General features: G+C 43.8%; 1 protein-coding gene across 1 annotated transcript in view; it reads left to right on the forward strand.

Moving 5' to 3' along the window:
• The first annotated feature begins 226 nt into the window (after positions 1–226).
• LOC134528874 (aggrecan core protein-like) overlaps positions 227–19,272 on the forward strand; it is a 67,513-nt gene continuing 48,467 nt past the window's right edge. Inside the window, exons 1-3 of the mRNA XM_063362540.1 lie at positions 227–396; positions 515–3,837; positions 3,880–4,925. Of these exons, the coding sequence (XP_063218610.1) occupies positions 227–396; positions 515–3,837; positions 3,880–4,925 (4,539 nt within the window). The remainder of the gene's footprint in view (positions 397–514; positions 3,838–3,879; positions 4,926–19,272) is intronic.

Below are 19,272 nucleotides of genomic sequence, written 5' to 3' on the forward strand. Positions count from 1 at the left end.
GGGCAGACTGCCCTCAGCTGACGGGGATGAAGCAGCGCCATCTTAGGCCTTGGAAACTTCAGAGGGACAAAAATAACATCGCAGAAGAGGCGGTGTAGTGATAGTGAAAATCCTATTCTTCCACCGGTTGGCACTGAACCTACAGTCACACATACAGCGGGCAGTAGCAACGGGAGAAGAAAATATTCCTATATCGACACGTCTGCGTGTCGCTGTTGAGAACAGGATGAGCTCAGACGACACGGAGGAAGACGCGGCAACAACCAGCATGGAAACCACACGCCGACAGGAATCACGAGACGACGCAAGTAGCCGTGCATGTGCATGGGGCGAGGCAGGACCGCAGGGTGTTGTCGGCCTTACATCGCAGCCAGCGTACGGCGAGAACACACTGCGGTGACGATTCAGGGACTCGGACTCGTCGCGCGCGGAACGGACGGAGACCCAGATCGACAGCCACGCGGGACCAGTCAAGAAGCACCCTGAGCTAACCTCGAACATGTGCGACAAAAAGACGGAACCACCAAGAAGCGTCACTGCGGCCGGCGGTGACGTCACTCCAAGGAGCGGCACAACAGCCGGTCTCAGCGGCAGACAGCGGCACCCCGGACACGAGCCGACAACAGCTGGTCTCAGCAGCCGACAGCGGCATCCCGGACACGAACCGACAACAGCTGGTCTCAGCAGCCGAAAGCGGCATCCCGGACACGAGCCGACAACAGCTGGTCTCAGCAGCCGACAGCGGCATCCCGGACACGAGCCGACAACAACAGCCGGTCTCAGCAGCCGACAGCGGCATCCCGGACACGAGCCGACAACAACAGCCGGTCTCAGCAGCCGACAGCGGCATCCCGGACACGAGCCGAAAACAACAGCCGGTCTCAGGGGCCGACAGCGGCATCCCGGACACGAGCCGACAACAACAGCCGGTCTCAGGGGCCGACAGCGGCATCCCGGACACGAGCCGACAACAACAGCCGGTCTCAGCAGCCGACAGCGGCATCCCGGACACGAGCCGACAACAACAGCCGGTCTCAGCAGCCGACAGCGGCATCCCGGACACGAGCCGACAACAACAGCCGGTCTCAGGGGCCGACAGCGGCATCCCGGACACGAGCCGACAACAACAGCCGGTCTCAGGGGCCGACAGCGGCATCCCGGACACGAGCCGACAACAACAGCCGGTCTCAGCAGCCGACAGCGGCATCCCGGACACGAGCCGACAACAACAGCCGGTCTCAGCAGCCGACAGCGGCATCCCGGACACGAGCCGACAACAACAGCCGGTCTCAGCAGCCGACAGCGGCATCCCGGACACGAGCCGACAACAACAGCCGGTCTCAGGGGCCGACAGCGGCATCCCGGACACGAGCCGAAAACAACAGCCGGTCTCAGCAGCCGACAGCGGCATCCCGGACACGAGCCGACAACAACAGCCGGTCTCAGCAGCCGACAGCGGCATCCCGGACACGAGCCGACAACAGCCGGTCTCAGGAGCCGACAGCGGCATTCCGGACACGAGCCGACAACAACAGCCGGTCTCAGGAGCCGACAGCGGCATCCCGGACACGAGCCGACAACAGCCGGTCTCAGCAGCAGACAGCGGCATCCCGGACATGAGCCGACAACAGCCGGTCTCAGCGGCAGACAGCGGCATCCCGGACACGAGCCGACAACAGCCAATCTCAGCGGCAGACAGTGGCATCCCGGACACGAGCCGACAACAGCCGGTCTCAGCGGCCGACAGCGGCATCCCGGACACGATCCGACAACAGCCGGTCTCAGCGGCAGACAGTGGCATCCCGGACACGAGCCGACAACAGCCGGTCTCAGGGGCCGACAGCGGCATCCCGGACACGAGCCGACAACAGCCGGTCTCAGCGGCAGACAGCGGCATCCCGGACACGAGCCGACAACAGCCGGTCTCAGCGGCAGACAGCGGAATCCCGGACACGAGCCGACAACAGCCGGTCTCAGCGGCCGACAGCGGCATCCCGGACACGAGCCGACAACAACAGCCGGTCTCAGGAGCCGACAGCGGCATCCCGGGCACGAGCCGTAAACAACAGCCGGTCTCAGGGGCCGACAGCGGCATCCCGGACACGAGCCGACAACAACAGCCGGTCTCAGGGGCCGACAGCGGCATCCCGGGCACGAGCCGTAAACAACAGCCGGTCTCTGGGGCCGACAGCGGCATCCCGGACACGAGCCGACAACAACAGCCGGTCTCAGGGGCCGACAGCGGCATCCCGGACACGAGCCGACAACAACAGCCGGTCTCAGGGGCCAACAGCGGCATCCCGGGCACGAGCCGTAAACAACAGCCGGTCTCTGGGGCCGACAGTGGCATCCCGGACACGAGCCGACAACAGCCGGTCGCAGCGGCAGACAGCGGCATCCCGGACACGAGCCGACAACAGCCGGTCTCAGCGGCAGACAGCGGCATCCCGGACACGAGCCGACAACAGCCGGTCTCAGCGGCCGACAGCGGCATCCCGGACACGAGCCGACAACAACAGCCGGTCTCAGGGGCCGACAGCGGCATCCCGGACACGAGCCGACAACAACAGCTGGTCTCAGCAGCCGACAGCGGCATCCCGGACACGAGCCGACAACAACAGCCGGTCTCAGGGGCCGACAGCGGCATCCCGGACACGAGCCGACAACAGCTGGTCTCAGCGGCAGACAGCGGCATCCCGGACACGAGCCGACAACAGACGGTCTCAGCGGCAGACAGTGGCATCCCGGACACGAGCCGACAACAGCTGGTCTCAGCAGCCGACAGCGGCATCCCGGACACGAGCCGACAACAACAGCCGGTCTCAGGGGCCGACAGCGGCATCCAGGACACGAGCCGACAACAACAGCCGGTCTCAGGGGCCGACAGCGGCATCCCGGGCACGAGCCGTAAACAACAGCCGGTCTCAGGGGCCGACAGCGGCATCCCGGACACGAGCCGACAACAACAGCTGGTCTCAGCAGCCGACAGCGGCATCCCGGACACGAGCCGACAACAACAGCCGGTCTCAGGGTCCGACAGCGGCATCCCGGGCACGAGCCGTAAACAACAGCCGGTCTCTGGGGCCGACAGCGGCATCCCGGACACGAGCCGACAACAGCCGGTCGCAGCGGCAGACAGCGGCATCCCGGACACGAGCCGACAACAGCCGGTCTCAGCGGCAGACAGCGGCATCCCGGACACGAGCCGACAACAGCCGGTCTCAGCGGCCGACAGCGGCATCCCGGACACGAGCCGACAACAACAGCCGGTCTCAGGGGCCGACAGCGGCATCCCGGACACGAGCCGACAACAACAGCTGGTCTCAGCAGCCGACAGCGGCATCCCGGACACGAGCCGACAACAACAGCCGGTCTCAGGGGCCGACAGCGGCATCCCGGACACGAGCCGACAACAGCCGGTCTCAGCGGCAGACAGCGGCATCCCGGACACGAGCCGACAACAGCCGGTCTCAGCGGCAGACAGTGGCATCCCGGACACGAGCCGACAACAGCTGGTCTCAGCAGCCGACAGCGGCATCCCGGACACGAGCCGACAACAACAGCCGGTCTCAGGGGCCGACAGCGGCATCCAGGACACGAGCCGACAACAACAGCCGGTCTCAGGGGCCGACAGCGGCATCCCGGGCACGAGCCGTAAACAACAGCCGGTCTCAGGGGCCGACAGCGGCATCCCGGACACGAGACGACAACAACAGCTGGTCTCAGCAGCCGACAGCGGCATCCCGGACACGAGCCGACAACAACAGCCGGTCTCAGGGTCCGACAGCGGCATCCCGGACACGAGCCGACAACAGCCGGTCTCAGCGGCAGACAGCGGCATCCCGGACACGAGCCGATAACAGCCGGTCTCAGCGGCAGACAGTGGCATCCCGGACACGAGCCGACAACAGCCGGTCTCAGCGGCAGACAGTGGCATCCCGGACACGAGCCGACAACAGCCGGTCTCAGCAGCCGACAGCGGCATCCCGGACACGAGCCGACAACAACAGCCGGTCTCAGGAGCCGACAGCGGCATCCCGGACACGAGCCGACAACAACAGCCGGTCTCAGCAGCCGACAGTGGCATCCCGGACACGAGCCGACAACAACAGCCGGTCTCAGGGGCCGACAGCGGCATCCCGGGCACGAGCCGTAAACAACAGCCGGTCTCAGGGGCCGACAGCGGCATCCCGGACACGAGCCGACAACAACAGCTGGTCTCAGCAGCCGACAGCGGCATCCCGGACACGAGCCGACAACAACAGCGGGTCTCAGGGGCCGACAGCGGCATCCCGGACACGAGCCGACAACAGCCGGTCTCAGCGGCAGACAGCGGCATCCCGGACACGAGCCGACAACAGCCGGTCTCAGTGGCAGACAGTGGCATCCCGGACACGAGCCGACAACAGCCGGTCTCAGCAGCCGACAGCGGCATCCCGGACACGAGCCGACAACAACAGCCGGTCTCAGGGGCCGACAGTGGCATCCCGGACACGAGCCGACAACAGCCGGTCTCAGCGGCAGACAGCGGCATCCCGGACACGAGCCGACAACAGCCGGTCTCAGCGGCAGACAGTGGCATCCCGGACACGAGCCGACAACAGCCGGTCTCAGCGGCAGACAGTGGCATCCCGGACACTAGCCGACAACAGCCGGTCTCAGCGGCAGACAGTGGCATCCCGGACACGAGCCGACAACAGCCGGTCTCAGCGGCCGACAGTGGCATCCCGGACACGAGCCGACAACAGCCGGTCTCAGCGGCAGACAGTGGCATCCCGGACACGAGCCGACATCAGCCGGTCTCAGCGGCAGACAGTGGCATCCCTGACACGAACCGACAACACCAGGACAAGGATATGCGAGGTAATAGTGGCGAGGAGGGGACCAGCGCCCGGCTGAACGGCCAGCATCGCGGCAGTCAGAAGGTACGAGAGATTGCTAGCCATCCGTGTAGCCCTCGTGTGAGTCGACTGGAATCTCTGGAAGTAGCGAAACGGGCCATTAATAGACTGAATAATCGCAAAATTAATAACAATAATAAAATAAACTAATATTATAATTGCAGCTCAAACTAATGCAACTCTTCACTTATGCCGAGAGTATGCGAGCGAGAAATTAGCCGCATTAAGAAAGAATTATGAACCAGAATGCGATAGACATTTTGCTCATTCAATAAATCGTACCAGAAATAGTAAATAAATTCCGCAACTTAAAATGTGTATGCAAATGTTAGTTGCAATTGTTACGAGACCGGATTTCGAACTAGAAAACATACACCTGTCAACCTAACGGCCGTGTAATGTCGGAAGATTTACGGGACTTCAGAAGTATAAACATTTATGCTCCCTCAGGGTTTGCAAGGAAGGCGAGAACTGGATATGCTGTACAACACTGACATTCTGCCGTTCCTAAACTGTGCTAATCAACGACTTGTGCTCGGAGGGGACTTCAATTGCATTATGGACCACCGAGATCACGTCGGCGGAGTTTATCCTGTTAATATACCGCTGCAAAATTTAATTTGAAAACTACATCTAGAAGACGTCATCACCGTCTTGCACAACAACACACTCCTCTGTAACTTTGCCACCACAAACAGTAGGACATGGCTTGACAAGTTTTACGTACGGTAAAGCTATAAAACAGACGTAGTTTTATATCGTGTAGTTCCCATGTCTATAAGTGATCACCACATGGTTATCATTACATATAAAGCTTTTAATATGGTCTCGTACAGAGGAAAGAATTATGGAAATAAAATACGAAGCTTTTTTATGAGCCTGGAATTAATGATGACTTCCGGAGAAAGTTGGACACATGGCGAAACCGGCGGAATAGATACGCAAATATCGGAATGTGGTGGAAACACTCATTCAAGCCAAACATGCGGCATTTGTTTCAGATTCCCGCGAAAAACATAGCGGAATAAAAACCATAACTCTTTATTTTCGAGAGAAAATGTTAAATGAGTTGCAGGAATATATGGATCAAGGTCACGAGGTATTAATTCAAATGCGAAAAGTGGAACGGAAAATGATGAATATGCAGTGTCAGATTTTAAGAGACCGGAAAACAAGGTTAGTAGAGAGAGGTTGTCTCGATCCCATAAGAACAATGTAGACAGCCCGACACTCCGCTCTGACGTCATCTGCAGCCCCGCTGTTCCCAGCCGTAACACTACACCTGCTGACTGACGGCTTTCTCTTATCAGCTCAGCTCGTTTCACATGTCTGATATGCAATACTTATAGTATTTCATTTATGCTTTGTAGATTACTGTTAATTATAATCGCTTTGATATGCTTTTCAAATGACAACATGCTGTGACTGAAAACAAGGATGAATAATTAATTTCAACATATTTTTTCAGTGGCAGTAAAAATTTTCAAAATATCAATGATGAATCCATGAATTTTAAAAAAAAATAATATTATTAATATGTAACTAGTAAACAAAGTGGTTTATTTGTATTTATTTATCAGCAAGATTATAATATTAAAATAATTGCATATCAATTTCTTAATGTTTAATAAAAGTAGTCATAGCTCATTAAAACGTTTTGGGAATGTTTGCAATATAAATAAACTGAAGTTAGATTAAAAATAAATTTCTAACATGAATAGAGCAGTTTTTCGTGTAATCGTTTCATCCTCTTTTGCATCATACTCGAGCGTTTTCTTCACTTTTACTTCGTCAAAGAACAACAATGCGTTCGAAGTCTAGCAACGAAGAACGTGCTACATTCAAAAGTTCAAACATGTTTTACTAGGATACCTTTTCTCATGTCAAATGAAGAGGCCCATCGTTGAAGAGTTGAAAGTCCAGGCAATGGGAAGTTAAGTTTCTGTTTTAAAAATAAATAACATCGCTTACTGAAATAACGCAAAGTGAAAACGAGAGCTATTTCCTCATTGGTCCAGTTTACTCTTTTTTCAACGAAAGTAATAAGTCAATTTGATTTTTTGAAAAGAAAAAAAAACACTTGAAAGAATATTCCGCATGCGGAACTCTAACGAAGAACTGTTTTTTTTGTTTGTTTTTAATATTTACGTTTTCTTTTTTGAGTTTTTTCGTGACTTCCAAATTTAAAAGTGACTTTCTTTCAGCAAGAAACAAATTTTCTTTAAGAATTTGGATTTCCTTCCTAAGCATTTCAACCGAGTCATTGTTAGAACAAGACTTTGAATGCTTTAACTGACTAAAAGAACATGTTTCTTCCTCACTTACATTTTCATTTGAATCTACGATTAATTTACATAACTTTTTTTGTTTTCCCTGCATTTAACTCGGTCTTCTCGGCGCACACGACTTTCCAATGTTTCTACAGGTGTTTTAATTCCAAGTTTTAATGAAGGTACAGAATTTGGTTTAAGACGTCTTTTAGCGCATGTATTTAACAACTCAGCTTTCAATTCGGGCTCGTAATCATCATCTGTAAAGTGCTCTGAACATATGTAAGTTGTTTTTGGATACCACTCACCATCACGTCGGCATTTCTGAACCCACACTTTCAACAGATGATCATCACGTGGGAATCGATGATTTTTTATATGAATTGTTTCAGGTAAAAATTTTGTTTTTACCAAACTATTTGCACACACAGCCACTGTACACCGCGTACCTGGCATTAAAATACAATTTTTAACAGCGTTTAGCCTAACAAAACAGATTCACTTTAAATTTGTGTTCTTAACATTTTGCCTGCTAGTTATAATTAACGAAGTACCTGTGCACTTATGATATAAGCAACACTAACATTTTATAACATACGCACTCTCAATTTAACTCCTCACAACAATAACTCCCCCTGCATTACGCTGTAGTTTGACACGTTATTACGAGCAGATGTGCTTGTAAACTAAGTAACTGATAGGAGCGGACGGGCTGGCAAGCCGAGTCGGGGCTGCAAGTGACGCGATGCGCAGAACGATGCGCAAGCGATCGAGGCAACCTCTCTCTACTAACCTTGACCGGAAAATGCTTTTGCGAGATCTGACAATAGGCGAACTGGAGAAACCGAGTTATTTTGTGAGTATTAAAGAACAACACATGCACCGTCAGTCTCTCTTCACGAAAATATGTGACAATGACAAAAATGTACATGTACATACCCACTAATAAAATATGTACAAAAGGGTAGATACACACAGTCAACTTATTACCCTGGCTTTACGACACTGAGGAATTCACCTCAGTCACGAACAACAGCAACACCTGAAACTACCGGTAACAAATGTAGAAATTGCGGGAATAGTACAAAAAAAATATCTCTTAGGAAATCGCCAGGGACGGATGATTTTGGTTTTAAACTCTCCATACATACTGGGCATATTGGGACATATTGCTAATTACTTTTGTGACGTGGTACGTTGGGTTAAAAAAATTGAGGAATTGAGTGCTTCACTAAAAGAAAGTCTTATTGTTATTGTGCCTATGATGCGATCCTCAGCTCAAAGAACAGACTATTGACCAATAACTTTGTTAGTAATAGACTACAAGATCATCATGCGTGTACTCGCCAAACGTCTTCAGAGGGTCACGGCTAGTGTAATTGTTCCCGGTCAAAACTGTGTGATACCCGGCTACACAATTATTCATAGAATCAGTGCGCTCAGGGAAGAGCATATACTCGCGATAACTAGAAAAACAAACACGGCCGTTATGCATTTAGACTTTGATAAAGCATTTGACAGAAGAAGCCACGAGTTTGTGTTAGCAGTTATGCATCATTAGGATTTTCCGGAAGTTGTAATTAACTGGATTAAAATTTATGGAAGCTAGGTCACATGTACAAATTAATGGGTTTGTACAAATTAATGGGTTTGGCAGTGCTCCTATTGAAATCAACCGATCTGTCCGGCAAGGATGTCTGCTATCCATCATCTTGTTTGCTATTGGACAAGAGCTCCTTTGTAGGAAGCTAGATGACAAGTTACAAACCATGCACCCCATGCGTGGCCGGTTAGTGGAGACAGCATACGTGGACGATGTAACACGTGCGGTGCGTTCAACCCGAGATACACAAGTTATTGTGAACTGCGTCGCCGCATTTCAGGCCGTCTTAAATATGCGAATCAACAATCAAAAGAGTGCGATTTTACATTTTTATAGTGACGAGAGTGATGGTCATACGTCTCAGACATTCCGAACGATACAGCAAATTAAAATACTCGGGTCACCTTCAAGAACGTTACTAACGACTAACCCAACAATACACGACAACTGGGAATACACAAAAGCAACATGCCGAGGACGCATGATAGATTATAGTTAGGGGCAGGCAGTTTTCGCGAAAAGATCTGAACACTTATTAGACTGCAACAAGGTATACCCGCACCTGTGGTTTCTTCCTTGTGATTGGCGGCCGTCTGCGAGAGAATTCCGTTGCCTTATTTGACCGAGCCACTCAGGACGCGTTTACTTCCGCATTGAATCACTGTGATTGGTGTTGTAACAAATCGATATGTACCTGGGAGAAACTCTCCCAATCACGAAACACAGACGATGGTACAGTGTTTTAACTTTCATCTATTCCCGAAATCTTTTCGTGAAATCTGCATGCCCCTAATTATAGTACAAGGAAGCTATCTATTGGTATCTAGCTCACACCTTTCCACTACCACCAATCTTACAATCGCGTATAACCATGTATGTAGGATGGTGTCTATGGAAGTCATATATGTTCCACGTCGCCCGAACAAAATTTTACTTTCCTACAAGTGCTGGCAGGCTAGGACTAATTGACATTAAAGATAAGGTAAGAGCACTATTTCCTGTCAGAGTAATTAAGTGCCTTTTACAAGAAGATTAAAGTTAAATTATAATGGAATCCACTTGGCGCAACCTGATTTCGTGGAATGTTGAAAGTCTACTATTATCTAAATACGGTTAGTGAGTCAAAAACATTTGTACTTTCCTTGATGATATCAGACAGGACATAATCAATCCTCTTTCTGATGAAGTTGCAACATACGAACCTAAAAAATATAACCTGTGGCTGGACTGCGTGTATGGTAAACTATATCAGTTCGAGGACCAAGTGAATAAGTGCGCATTCATGACAATGACTACTCCCATTTAAAATTCCAACGATGTGAAGCAGTCCGTTAAACATGGTATCGAAAAATTCTGTCAGGAAGTAAAATACTACGTAGGAAAAGTATCTGGCTTGTCTTTGTCTTTATTAAACCTTTTGGAGCTGGGATATTAGTCAGTTCAAGCCAATGCAGATCTAAATGTCTTTCAGATTGCTAAATTCTGTGAGTGTTCATGTAGTAGTGTAGAATTCATGTAATACATTTTGTTTGTAATTTTGTTCTTTTATTTCTTGAACCTGTCATTTTTATGGTATTTTAAATATTTTAATTAAATTATCTTTTTTACATTGCTCAAGTATTGCAACATGGTCTAGAATCGATCGAATAGAATCTACTGTTAGTTGGTAAATTAAGAATTGATTACTCTTTTTGGATTGGTGACCATATTTAATTAATTTTGTATTATTTCCCCCCAAAAAATAATTTTTTTTCGTTGATCAAGTATCGAACTAAGGAGTTCGAATCAATCATTATTTTAACAAGTGATATTTTTGATAAAATGTGAATTTTTCTAATTTCTAGCAAAAAAAAATACCGAATTTCAATATGGCCGATAAATTTCAAGATGTGGGCGCCCTGGCAATAAATAATTACTGCACTCTAGCGGGTAAAAATTAAACTAACATGTCGGTAGCCTCCTGTAGCAGACGAAAACAGTATGTCGGATCCAAGATGGTGGCCTCCAGCATACGAAAACCAGATGGTGGACCTGACGTTATACTTTCTGTCGATATATACCTTGGCATTTTTGGTGGAGGCCAGTCTGCAGTTGGCTTCCTGGAAAAAGGATCTGTGGCCATTTTTTAAATCGATTGACCTAGCTAGGTTTTAACCATGGACTCCGAACTCCATGATTTTAGTATTTTTAATACAATTTAATTAAAATATATTATTAAATATTTTTTATTAATTTTAAAATTCTTCCCAATTTTTCGGAAAATAATTACAATTTTTGTTGGTGGATGACATGGCATCATAATTTGAAATGCAGTTTTTTTTATTAAATTTTTAGAATTAATTTTTTTATTAATTTTAATTTTTTTTCAGAATTTGTAGTTTAAAAAAATAAGACTTATGGATTTTTAAAATGGAGGCCGTAACGAAAATTTCAACTGGTTTCGTCTTTTCTATCAAAATGACATCCATAAATCCTCTCTAGGTCATGAAATAAGCGGACTAGGGCGGCTTGCTTTTAGGACTCTTGAGCAGTTTTTTTTTGTATGAATTGTCAAGTCTTTGACATTTTTCAGGAATAAATGGTAAATTTTTCCTCAAAATGGTAACTTTCCCCTTGAAATAGGAAAATTTCTATTTATACGATTTTTTTTTATACTTTTGACCGAAATTTGTTCTCAACAACTTGAAATTTTGGCGGGTTTTGGCGGGGTTTTTTGGTAAATTTTGCGTAAATTTTTCGAAATTTATGAAGCCAAAGTCTAAGGTCACGGTCAAGGTCATCCAAGATGGCCACTGTGACGTCAGAATCCAAGATGGCGGCTTACACTACCGTCACACCACACCTTAAATCCTAGCCGCTGGATCTACTATTATATACTATTGTATTGCTTCTTTTGTTTGCGTTACTTTAAATAATTTCATAATATAAGTATAAGTAATTTTTAGTATAATGATTTTTATGGTAAATGAGTTATTATTTATTAGTTTTTAGTAAGCTAATAATAGCAAATGTGTATGTTTGTCCTAATATGTACTGCAACCATGAAATCATGTGGTATACAGTTTTTCCGTAACGTTTCCCCTTTTTACGAAAAAAAAAACTTGAGTTCACATCCACCAGAATCCAATAATAGATTATCCAAACGAGAGATTAAGTTAGTGGGACTACTACTACCGCAACAAGGCTGAACTTCTGTGAAATAGACGCAGGCAAAAATAATTTATGATAGATATTTTATTAAAACGCAATTAGGTTTTATTTATAAAAGTTTTTGTCGATATGTGAAACACTGAAATAAATATAGTTATTTTAAGCATAATTGTTTTTTATACATCATTTTTAAGTTAAACGATAAAGTAATAAAAGCAACTAAGAAACTGTAAATTTCCCTATTTGTGGAAAATTTAAGCAGATATTTGATACAAAATGGTTTATACTGAGAGCATTTTAAACGAAACAACTGGGGCAGTCACGCCATTTTATCTTTCAAGGTTTTAAAAAGCCGTTACTTGGTTCCAGTTTAAATGCCTGCAAGAACTTGACATTTTACAAAACGTACAGTCGTTTAACCGGGCGACAGGGCGAAGTGCTACGAGGCTTTCGCGACGAAATAAAAACGAAACAAAAATATATATATCTTCTTTTGTTTTCATTTGTTCGGTGATCGTGCCATCAACTTCGCCATTTTCTCTTCTCTTTCGTACAAAACATTTCCATCCCCCCCTCCCCCGGCACAACGCCATCACACTTCTTTTCTCATCTTCACGAAGTCTCCTCCCGAGAAGCACGCTGTGTTTTTTCCTGAAAATTTCTCTTCGATTCACTTCTTTTTAAACCATTTCCTCGTCTTTAGTGTCCCTCCATTAAATCAGGCTGTTTTATTCTGCGAGACGTCTTAAGACTGTGCGGCAGGAAGTTTGAATCAGAAAGAGGGGGGGGGGGGGGGAGGCTGGGCCCAGCGAACGTTGGATGTTTTTTACGACCTTCCGAGAAGACGATGGCCAAACGCGAAGCAAGCGAAGAAACGAACACTTCCACCCCCTTCCCCCCATCCAACCCTTGCAACGCGGAGAGAAAGCTATGCCCCGGCTTGCTATGGCATTTCCTCCATTATCGCAGCGTGTTTTCCAAGCGCTCCTGACCATTATTGCCGTGTCTCGGCCCAACGGTGAAGGGAAATGAACAAAATATCCGAGTTATTTATGCGACAAGAAACTGGGGGCTTTAAATTAAAATCGCTGAATGAATTGTGTACGTAAACTTTAAGTGCCATATTCTTTTTTAGAAATGGCTGAGAATAGTTTACGTTCATCCTGATTTCAGTATTGTGTGCCATTGCCCCGGTGACCAGATACAGACACTTTGCAAAACGGAATTTGATAGAAATTAGGAAACTGTATTTTTTTTAAACTTTGAAGTGCTATACAGCAATTATATAACTTTTTGTTTTTACTGTGACAATGCTAGTGATGATCATTTCTTCAGATATATTTCAGACAAACCATTTACTTTTGTGACATAACCTGCCTTGATTGGTGTTAAAGCGTTCCACATTCAGCCTTAAATTAACAAAAACAATAAATTATTTACATACTGTTATAGTGGTAGGTATCATATAGTCTACAACCAACATTATTTCTTTGATATGTTGTCAGGACAACAATGAACCATCTTAATTGGCACACGTGTGCAGTTACCAAACTGATCGCCCGTAGCGAGACGTGCAAGTTCACGCTTATTGAGAAACAAAAAAAAAATCCGTGATTTGGTGGCTTCGATCTCAGTTAAACATCAACAAAGAAATGAAAGCGTCAGTGCTCAAATCTCTTATTAATCGCGTATCTTATTGACCCTACTATATATACACAGAATTGAATTACCCATAGTTTTTACACGACTGGCACGACTATATGTCACAAATGTTGTTGGGGTGGTTTAAAAATCAGAGCGATGTTTTAGATACTAAAATATTACAACCGTTGCCTAGCCGGAGGCTTAAAGTGTTTTTTTTATTCTGCTCTTGTTCAAATCACTCATACATTATTTCTATAGCCTGTTTTTCTGTCGGTTCGCGAGATCTCCCTCATTCCTTTATCAAATTCCATGCTTTACCCCTCATTTTAAAGCTTATTTATTGTACCGGCTAATAATGAAAAATAGACCTATGCTCTAAAAATGTATCGCTTCTCTTAAGTTTGAGATTTAAAGTCATCTAAGAAGAAGTCCTTTAATGGATACGTCGATTTTTCGATAAATATCGAATCGGATATCCACTTGAAACATCAGCGTTTACATATTTCGTATTTTAATTGCACTTCCGTCATAATAAACAGAATTTATGATAAAGAAATCTTCAACTTAACCAAAAAATTCCACCATAAAACCACTTAACCAAAACATCCAGCACGTCAGACTTTTCTTATAAGTAAGTACTTTTGAAATTAATGTTGACATTTTGTATCCCAAACATAACCTGCAAACATAAACTCTTACATTTACTTCTAATAGCATCAGTTAGTCACAATACTCACTACTTGAATGAATGCTTTGTTCACATTGCAGGTTCATTAAAATTGAGGAACTTTGAACTTCCATTTAATGTATTTAAAGAGGTTTTGTAAACGGGTATAATATTGGTATGTTTGAATATAATACTTATTTAAAAAAGTGTAACAGCTATTTGTACTGATTTTTTCAATTACATGTCTTCTTTTGTACCAACACCCGTTTACTTTTTCTATTCTTCTTCAAAATGTCATTTTTCCCAAATTTTTAAAGAATGGAATGCCACACAAAACGATTTGGTGCGCACTGCGGAATTCCGCGCGGGTCGACTAGTTGGTGTACAATTCAGAATTTTCGTGTATTTTCTATCCTCTTTTATTCTTCGGTCATATATCAGGTCCCTAATAATGGTTTCCTTTAAAAAAAATATAAAAATATTTTTGTTAAAAACAAATAATGCTAAATATGTAGGCCTACTTGTTGAAATATCTTAAGTATAAAACTATTACACTCTGTCTGAATCTTTAAGTGTGAACATCGCAGTACATTTGCAGGATGGATTCAACACATCTCTGGCAATTTCAACCATTTTACCGTAAATTTTGCTCACTACAGAGAAATGCTGTTTTTATCTTTCAAACAAACGAGTTCAAAAACCAAAACTAAAAATAATGTCACGTAAAATACCACATGTTACAAGTTCAATCTTAATAGCTTTAATGGGTTCACTCAGGTAATTTTAGTGATAATGTTATCTTCATTGAACTAGTTTGAAGTAGGTAATTGTGTCCTCGGGCCATCGACTCAACGAGCTGGTGGTTAAAGAGTTAGAAGAAAAAATGCTTGTAATAATGTTTATCTTACGTGCATAACTGACAACACCAATCTACATTGTTCTAGAAGATCGTGATTTCGGCCGCGCCACTTGAAGCGGTTATGCTAATAAAACTGCATCCTGTCGCTGTGAGGGGTGGGGGGAGCTCCTCACTTCTGAACGCGTTCACTCACGACGAAATTGGCTAGAAATATAATTTGCCGCGCCGAGAATGCGTCTGCCCCGTCGGGTGTGTTCCGAAGGAGACGGACAAATTGCCTATTCAGTAGTCGGCTCGAAACGCCCAGCTGCGATGGTTAATTCCTTCGTTCCCACCGGCCGCAGAGAGAGAGAGAGAGCTGATGAAATATTTGGCCCACGTGAGAAAAGTAAGCGAGGTCTGGTGCCACACTTGAACCTGAGAGAATGCTTTAAACCATTAAAAACGCAATACTTAACCAAGTAAAATTGTTCTTTGAATGGTTATTGCAATGGGGGAGATTGATATCTGTTTACTTTCATCGTTGGCTTCGTCTGTGCATCACTGTGTTGTCCAAAGATCATGCGCGTCTGCAGGATTTATTTTCCGGATTGGGAAAGGTTGAACTGCAAGTAATCTACAACAAATTAGTTAAATTCTTTACTGAGGAACACAAAACTCACAAATAAAACAGGAGGTGTTCCCAAAAAAAAATTGGGATTTCTAAGGTGCAAAATTATTCAACTCGAGCATTTATCTTACCTACCATTAAATAAACATAATAATAGAAATTTAAATATTTAATTTTGAGAAAATTTGCTTTTACAGACAACTTAACAAACATACAGTTAACATAGGTGAGCCTTGCTTATTAAAATTTATTTATTTTAATACAACGGGAAACATGAATGTTAAACACTGCAATTTACAAACCTCCACTAAACCGCTGAGAACATTCGCTATTTTAATGAAATCGCACTTACGAGTTCTCAGGTACAGCAAAAACCAATGACGACGGGCCCTTCCTCCACGGAGGCATCCAAAATGTCCTGGCTTTTTGTTGATGGTGCTTCCAAAATGTGCTGCCTTTTTGATTGTGCTTCCAAAATGTGCTTCATTTTTGTTGATGGTGCTTCCAAAATGTGCTGCCTTTTTCATTGTACTTCCAAATGTGCTATTTTTTTGTTGATGGTGCTTCCTTTTATTGTTGGTGCTTCCAATATGTGCTGCCTTTTTGATTGTGCTTCCAAAAATGTGCTTCCTTTTGATGGGATTTTTTGGTCCTCTTGTAAGCTTAAAAACATTGGTTTAATTGAATATAATTTTGCTGTCGATGAAGAAGGTCGTGAGGTTTGGAAATGACTGGTCTATACATCTGACATTGTTTATGACCCGGTCTCGCGGTCCAAAGACGTTTGGTCTGTATGTATGTACCAATGTATAACTTTGTACATGAACAGTTTAGAGGTTATTCTAAGGATCGAAAAACTAGACTTTCATGTTAGGCTTATCGGAATCGTATTTAATTCATCGAACATTGTCGTATATTGTCTTGAGATGTTTTTCGTAGAGTGAATGATTGATAAACTCCGCGAAAGGTAATGGAATAAAAAATTTAATTTATTTAATATTTAGTTACACTTAGCACTGGTCAAGAAGCAAAACGACGACAGGAATACATCGATTCAATATGTAAATTGATGAGTTATTTTTTCGGTGAATTATGGAATTTTTCCCGAATTTATAAGTCAATAAATACAAATATACAAGATGGCGGTCGTAATGGCTTATAGGATGATGGTAGTAGATGATTTTAAGCCTCTTTTAGGATTTTGAACACGATTTATTGAAGTTACTATTTTTTTTATAAAATTATTTTTTTTGTATCGTCCAGGGATCTAACCAAGGATAGGAATCGATCGAATCAATCAGTATATTGATATTAATTTATTTAATTCATTTTGTAATTTTTCCCGAATTTCTAGCTAAATTATTACGAATTATTAAGATGGCGCCCAAATTTCCGGATACGGGCATCTCAGTAATAATAAATAATTGCTGCACTCTAGCGGGTTAGAATAAAACTAGTATGATGGTAATGTACTCTATAAGACGAGTACACACACATTATGGTGTCCTCCAGCAGACGAAAACAAGATGTTGGCAGGTGGTAGCTCCTGGTAGCATGTACTGAACACAAAATGTTGGATCCATGATGGTCATCAAGGTCAAGGTCAAATTTCAAACTCAAGGTCAAAGTTAATGTTCACGTTCAAATTTGAAGATCCAAGTTCACGGTCGAAGTTCAAGGTCAAGGTCAAATTTCAATGTTAATGTCAAAGTACAAAGTCAAGGTCCAATTTCAAGGTCAAGGTCAAAGTTCAAAGCCAACAGTCGAGGTAAAAGGTATGGTGAACATAAAATTATACTAACAGGGCGTAAGCACATTCTAGCAGACGAAAACAAGATGGTGGCCTCCAGGGGATGGAGGAAAGGTGGTGGACATGATGTCATACCAGTTGACGATATATACCTTGGTACTGGTGGTGAGAAGTCAGTCTAGTTGGCTTCCGTGGAGGAAGGATCTGTTGTTTTTTATTTTTTGCTCTTACCAGTTTCGAACCAAGGACGGGAATCGATCTAATCAATCAGTATTCTAATAAGTTAATTTTTTGATGAATTTTGAACTTTTTTCATTAAAATCGGATAATAAATAAAGATTTTCAAGATGGCAGCCGTAACCATAATTGATACAGTGGTGACATAATTTAAAATGTCGGGTGTGGTGTAAGACATTTTTATTACTTTTTATTGAGAATTTTTTAAATACATTAATTAATTACTGGTTTACTCACACCGGAAATCGAATTGAGGACCGAAATCGTTTAAGTAACTAAACATTTGAAGTAGGCAATTTTTAAATTTTTTTAAAAAAAATTTCGGAATTTCTAGCATTGAAATTACGAATTTTCAAGATGGCGGGCGTGACGAAACATGCAACATTAATAGAATCCATATATGGCGGTCGTAACGAAAATTGTAACGATGACTTCGAACTCAACCAAGATGGCGGGCGTAACGAAGCATGCAACATTTATATAATCATAGATGGTGACTTTAATGGTATGTATAACAGTGGTTTTGAAGTAATATATTATTAATTTTTTATTATTCAATTCGATTGATTATTTTTTTTAGTGATTTTTAAAAAATTCCAGATTTTCTAACATATAAATTACTGATTTTCAAAATGGCGGACATGACGTCATACTGGTTGACGATATATATCTTGACATAAGTGGTAGGAGGTCAGTAGTCTGCCGGTGGCTTCCATGAAGGAAGAATCGGTCCCCATTTTTTTTGCTCTCATCGGGTTTTAACCGAGGACTCCGAGCTCCATGGTGTGAATGTATGTTTTTAAAATATTTTTATTAAAATTATATTAATTAAATGTATTATGAAATTTAATTTTTTTTTCATTAAAAATTGGATAGTAAATATTTTTTTTTAAAGATGGTGACCGTAACGGAAATTTTAACGGTAATGTCATAATCCAAGTTGGTGTTCATAATCCTAGATGATGTCAGAGGCTTGTCAGAGGCTTTAGACATGGATGCTTAAGCCTCTTTTAGGACATTGTGTTCTTTCTAAGGCAAAAAGTATATTGATGTTTTTCGAAATCCTAATTTTTGAATTGTGAAATTTTTTGGGATTTTTTACGGAATGTTTTCCAAAAAAAATGGAAACTTTGGCGATCTTTGGCGATTTTTGGGTAAATTTGGGCAAATGTTGGAACATTTTGAATGTAAAAGGTCAAGGTCACGGTCATCCAAGATGGCCGCCGTGACGTCAGAGCAATCGGCCGGCTCCACGGCTCCCGCTCCACACCCTGAACCCTGTGCCCGGAGCCCCTTTTACATACTACTGACAATACAAACATTAAACAAAAATGACATGTATATGTACAAAACATTCAACTAAGTAAAATACGATATCATCAAAGGGATACGATCTTATGAAATGAATACGATCCCATCAGTATGATACTAACGATAGGATACGATAGGATACGAATCAATCGGTAGATTATGATCCCATTAGTAGGGATAAAATACCATCAAACAAATACGATATCACCAGTAGGATATGATCCCATTAAATGGATACCTTCTCATTAGTAGGATACGATCGAATCAGCA

Source organism: Bacillus rossius, chromosome 2, assembly GCF_032445375.1.
Source record: "Bacillus rossius redtenbacheri isolate Brsri chromosome 2, Brsri_v3, whole genome shotgun sequence".
Classification (NCBI taxonomy): Eukaryota; Metazoa; Arthropoda; class Insecta; order Phasmatodea; family Bacillidae; genus Bacillus; species Bacillus rossius.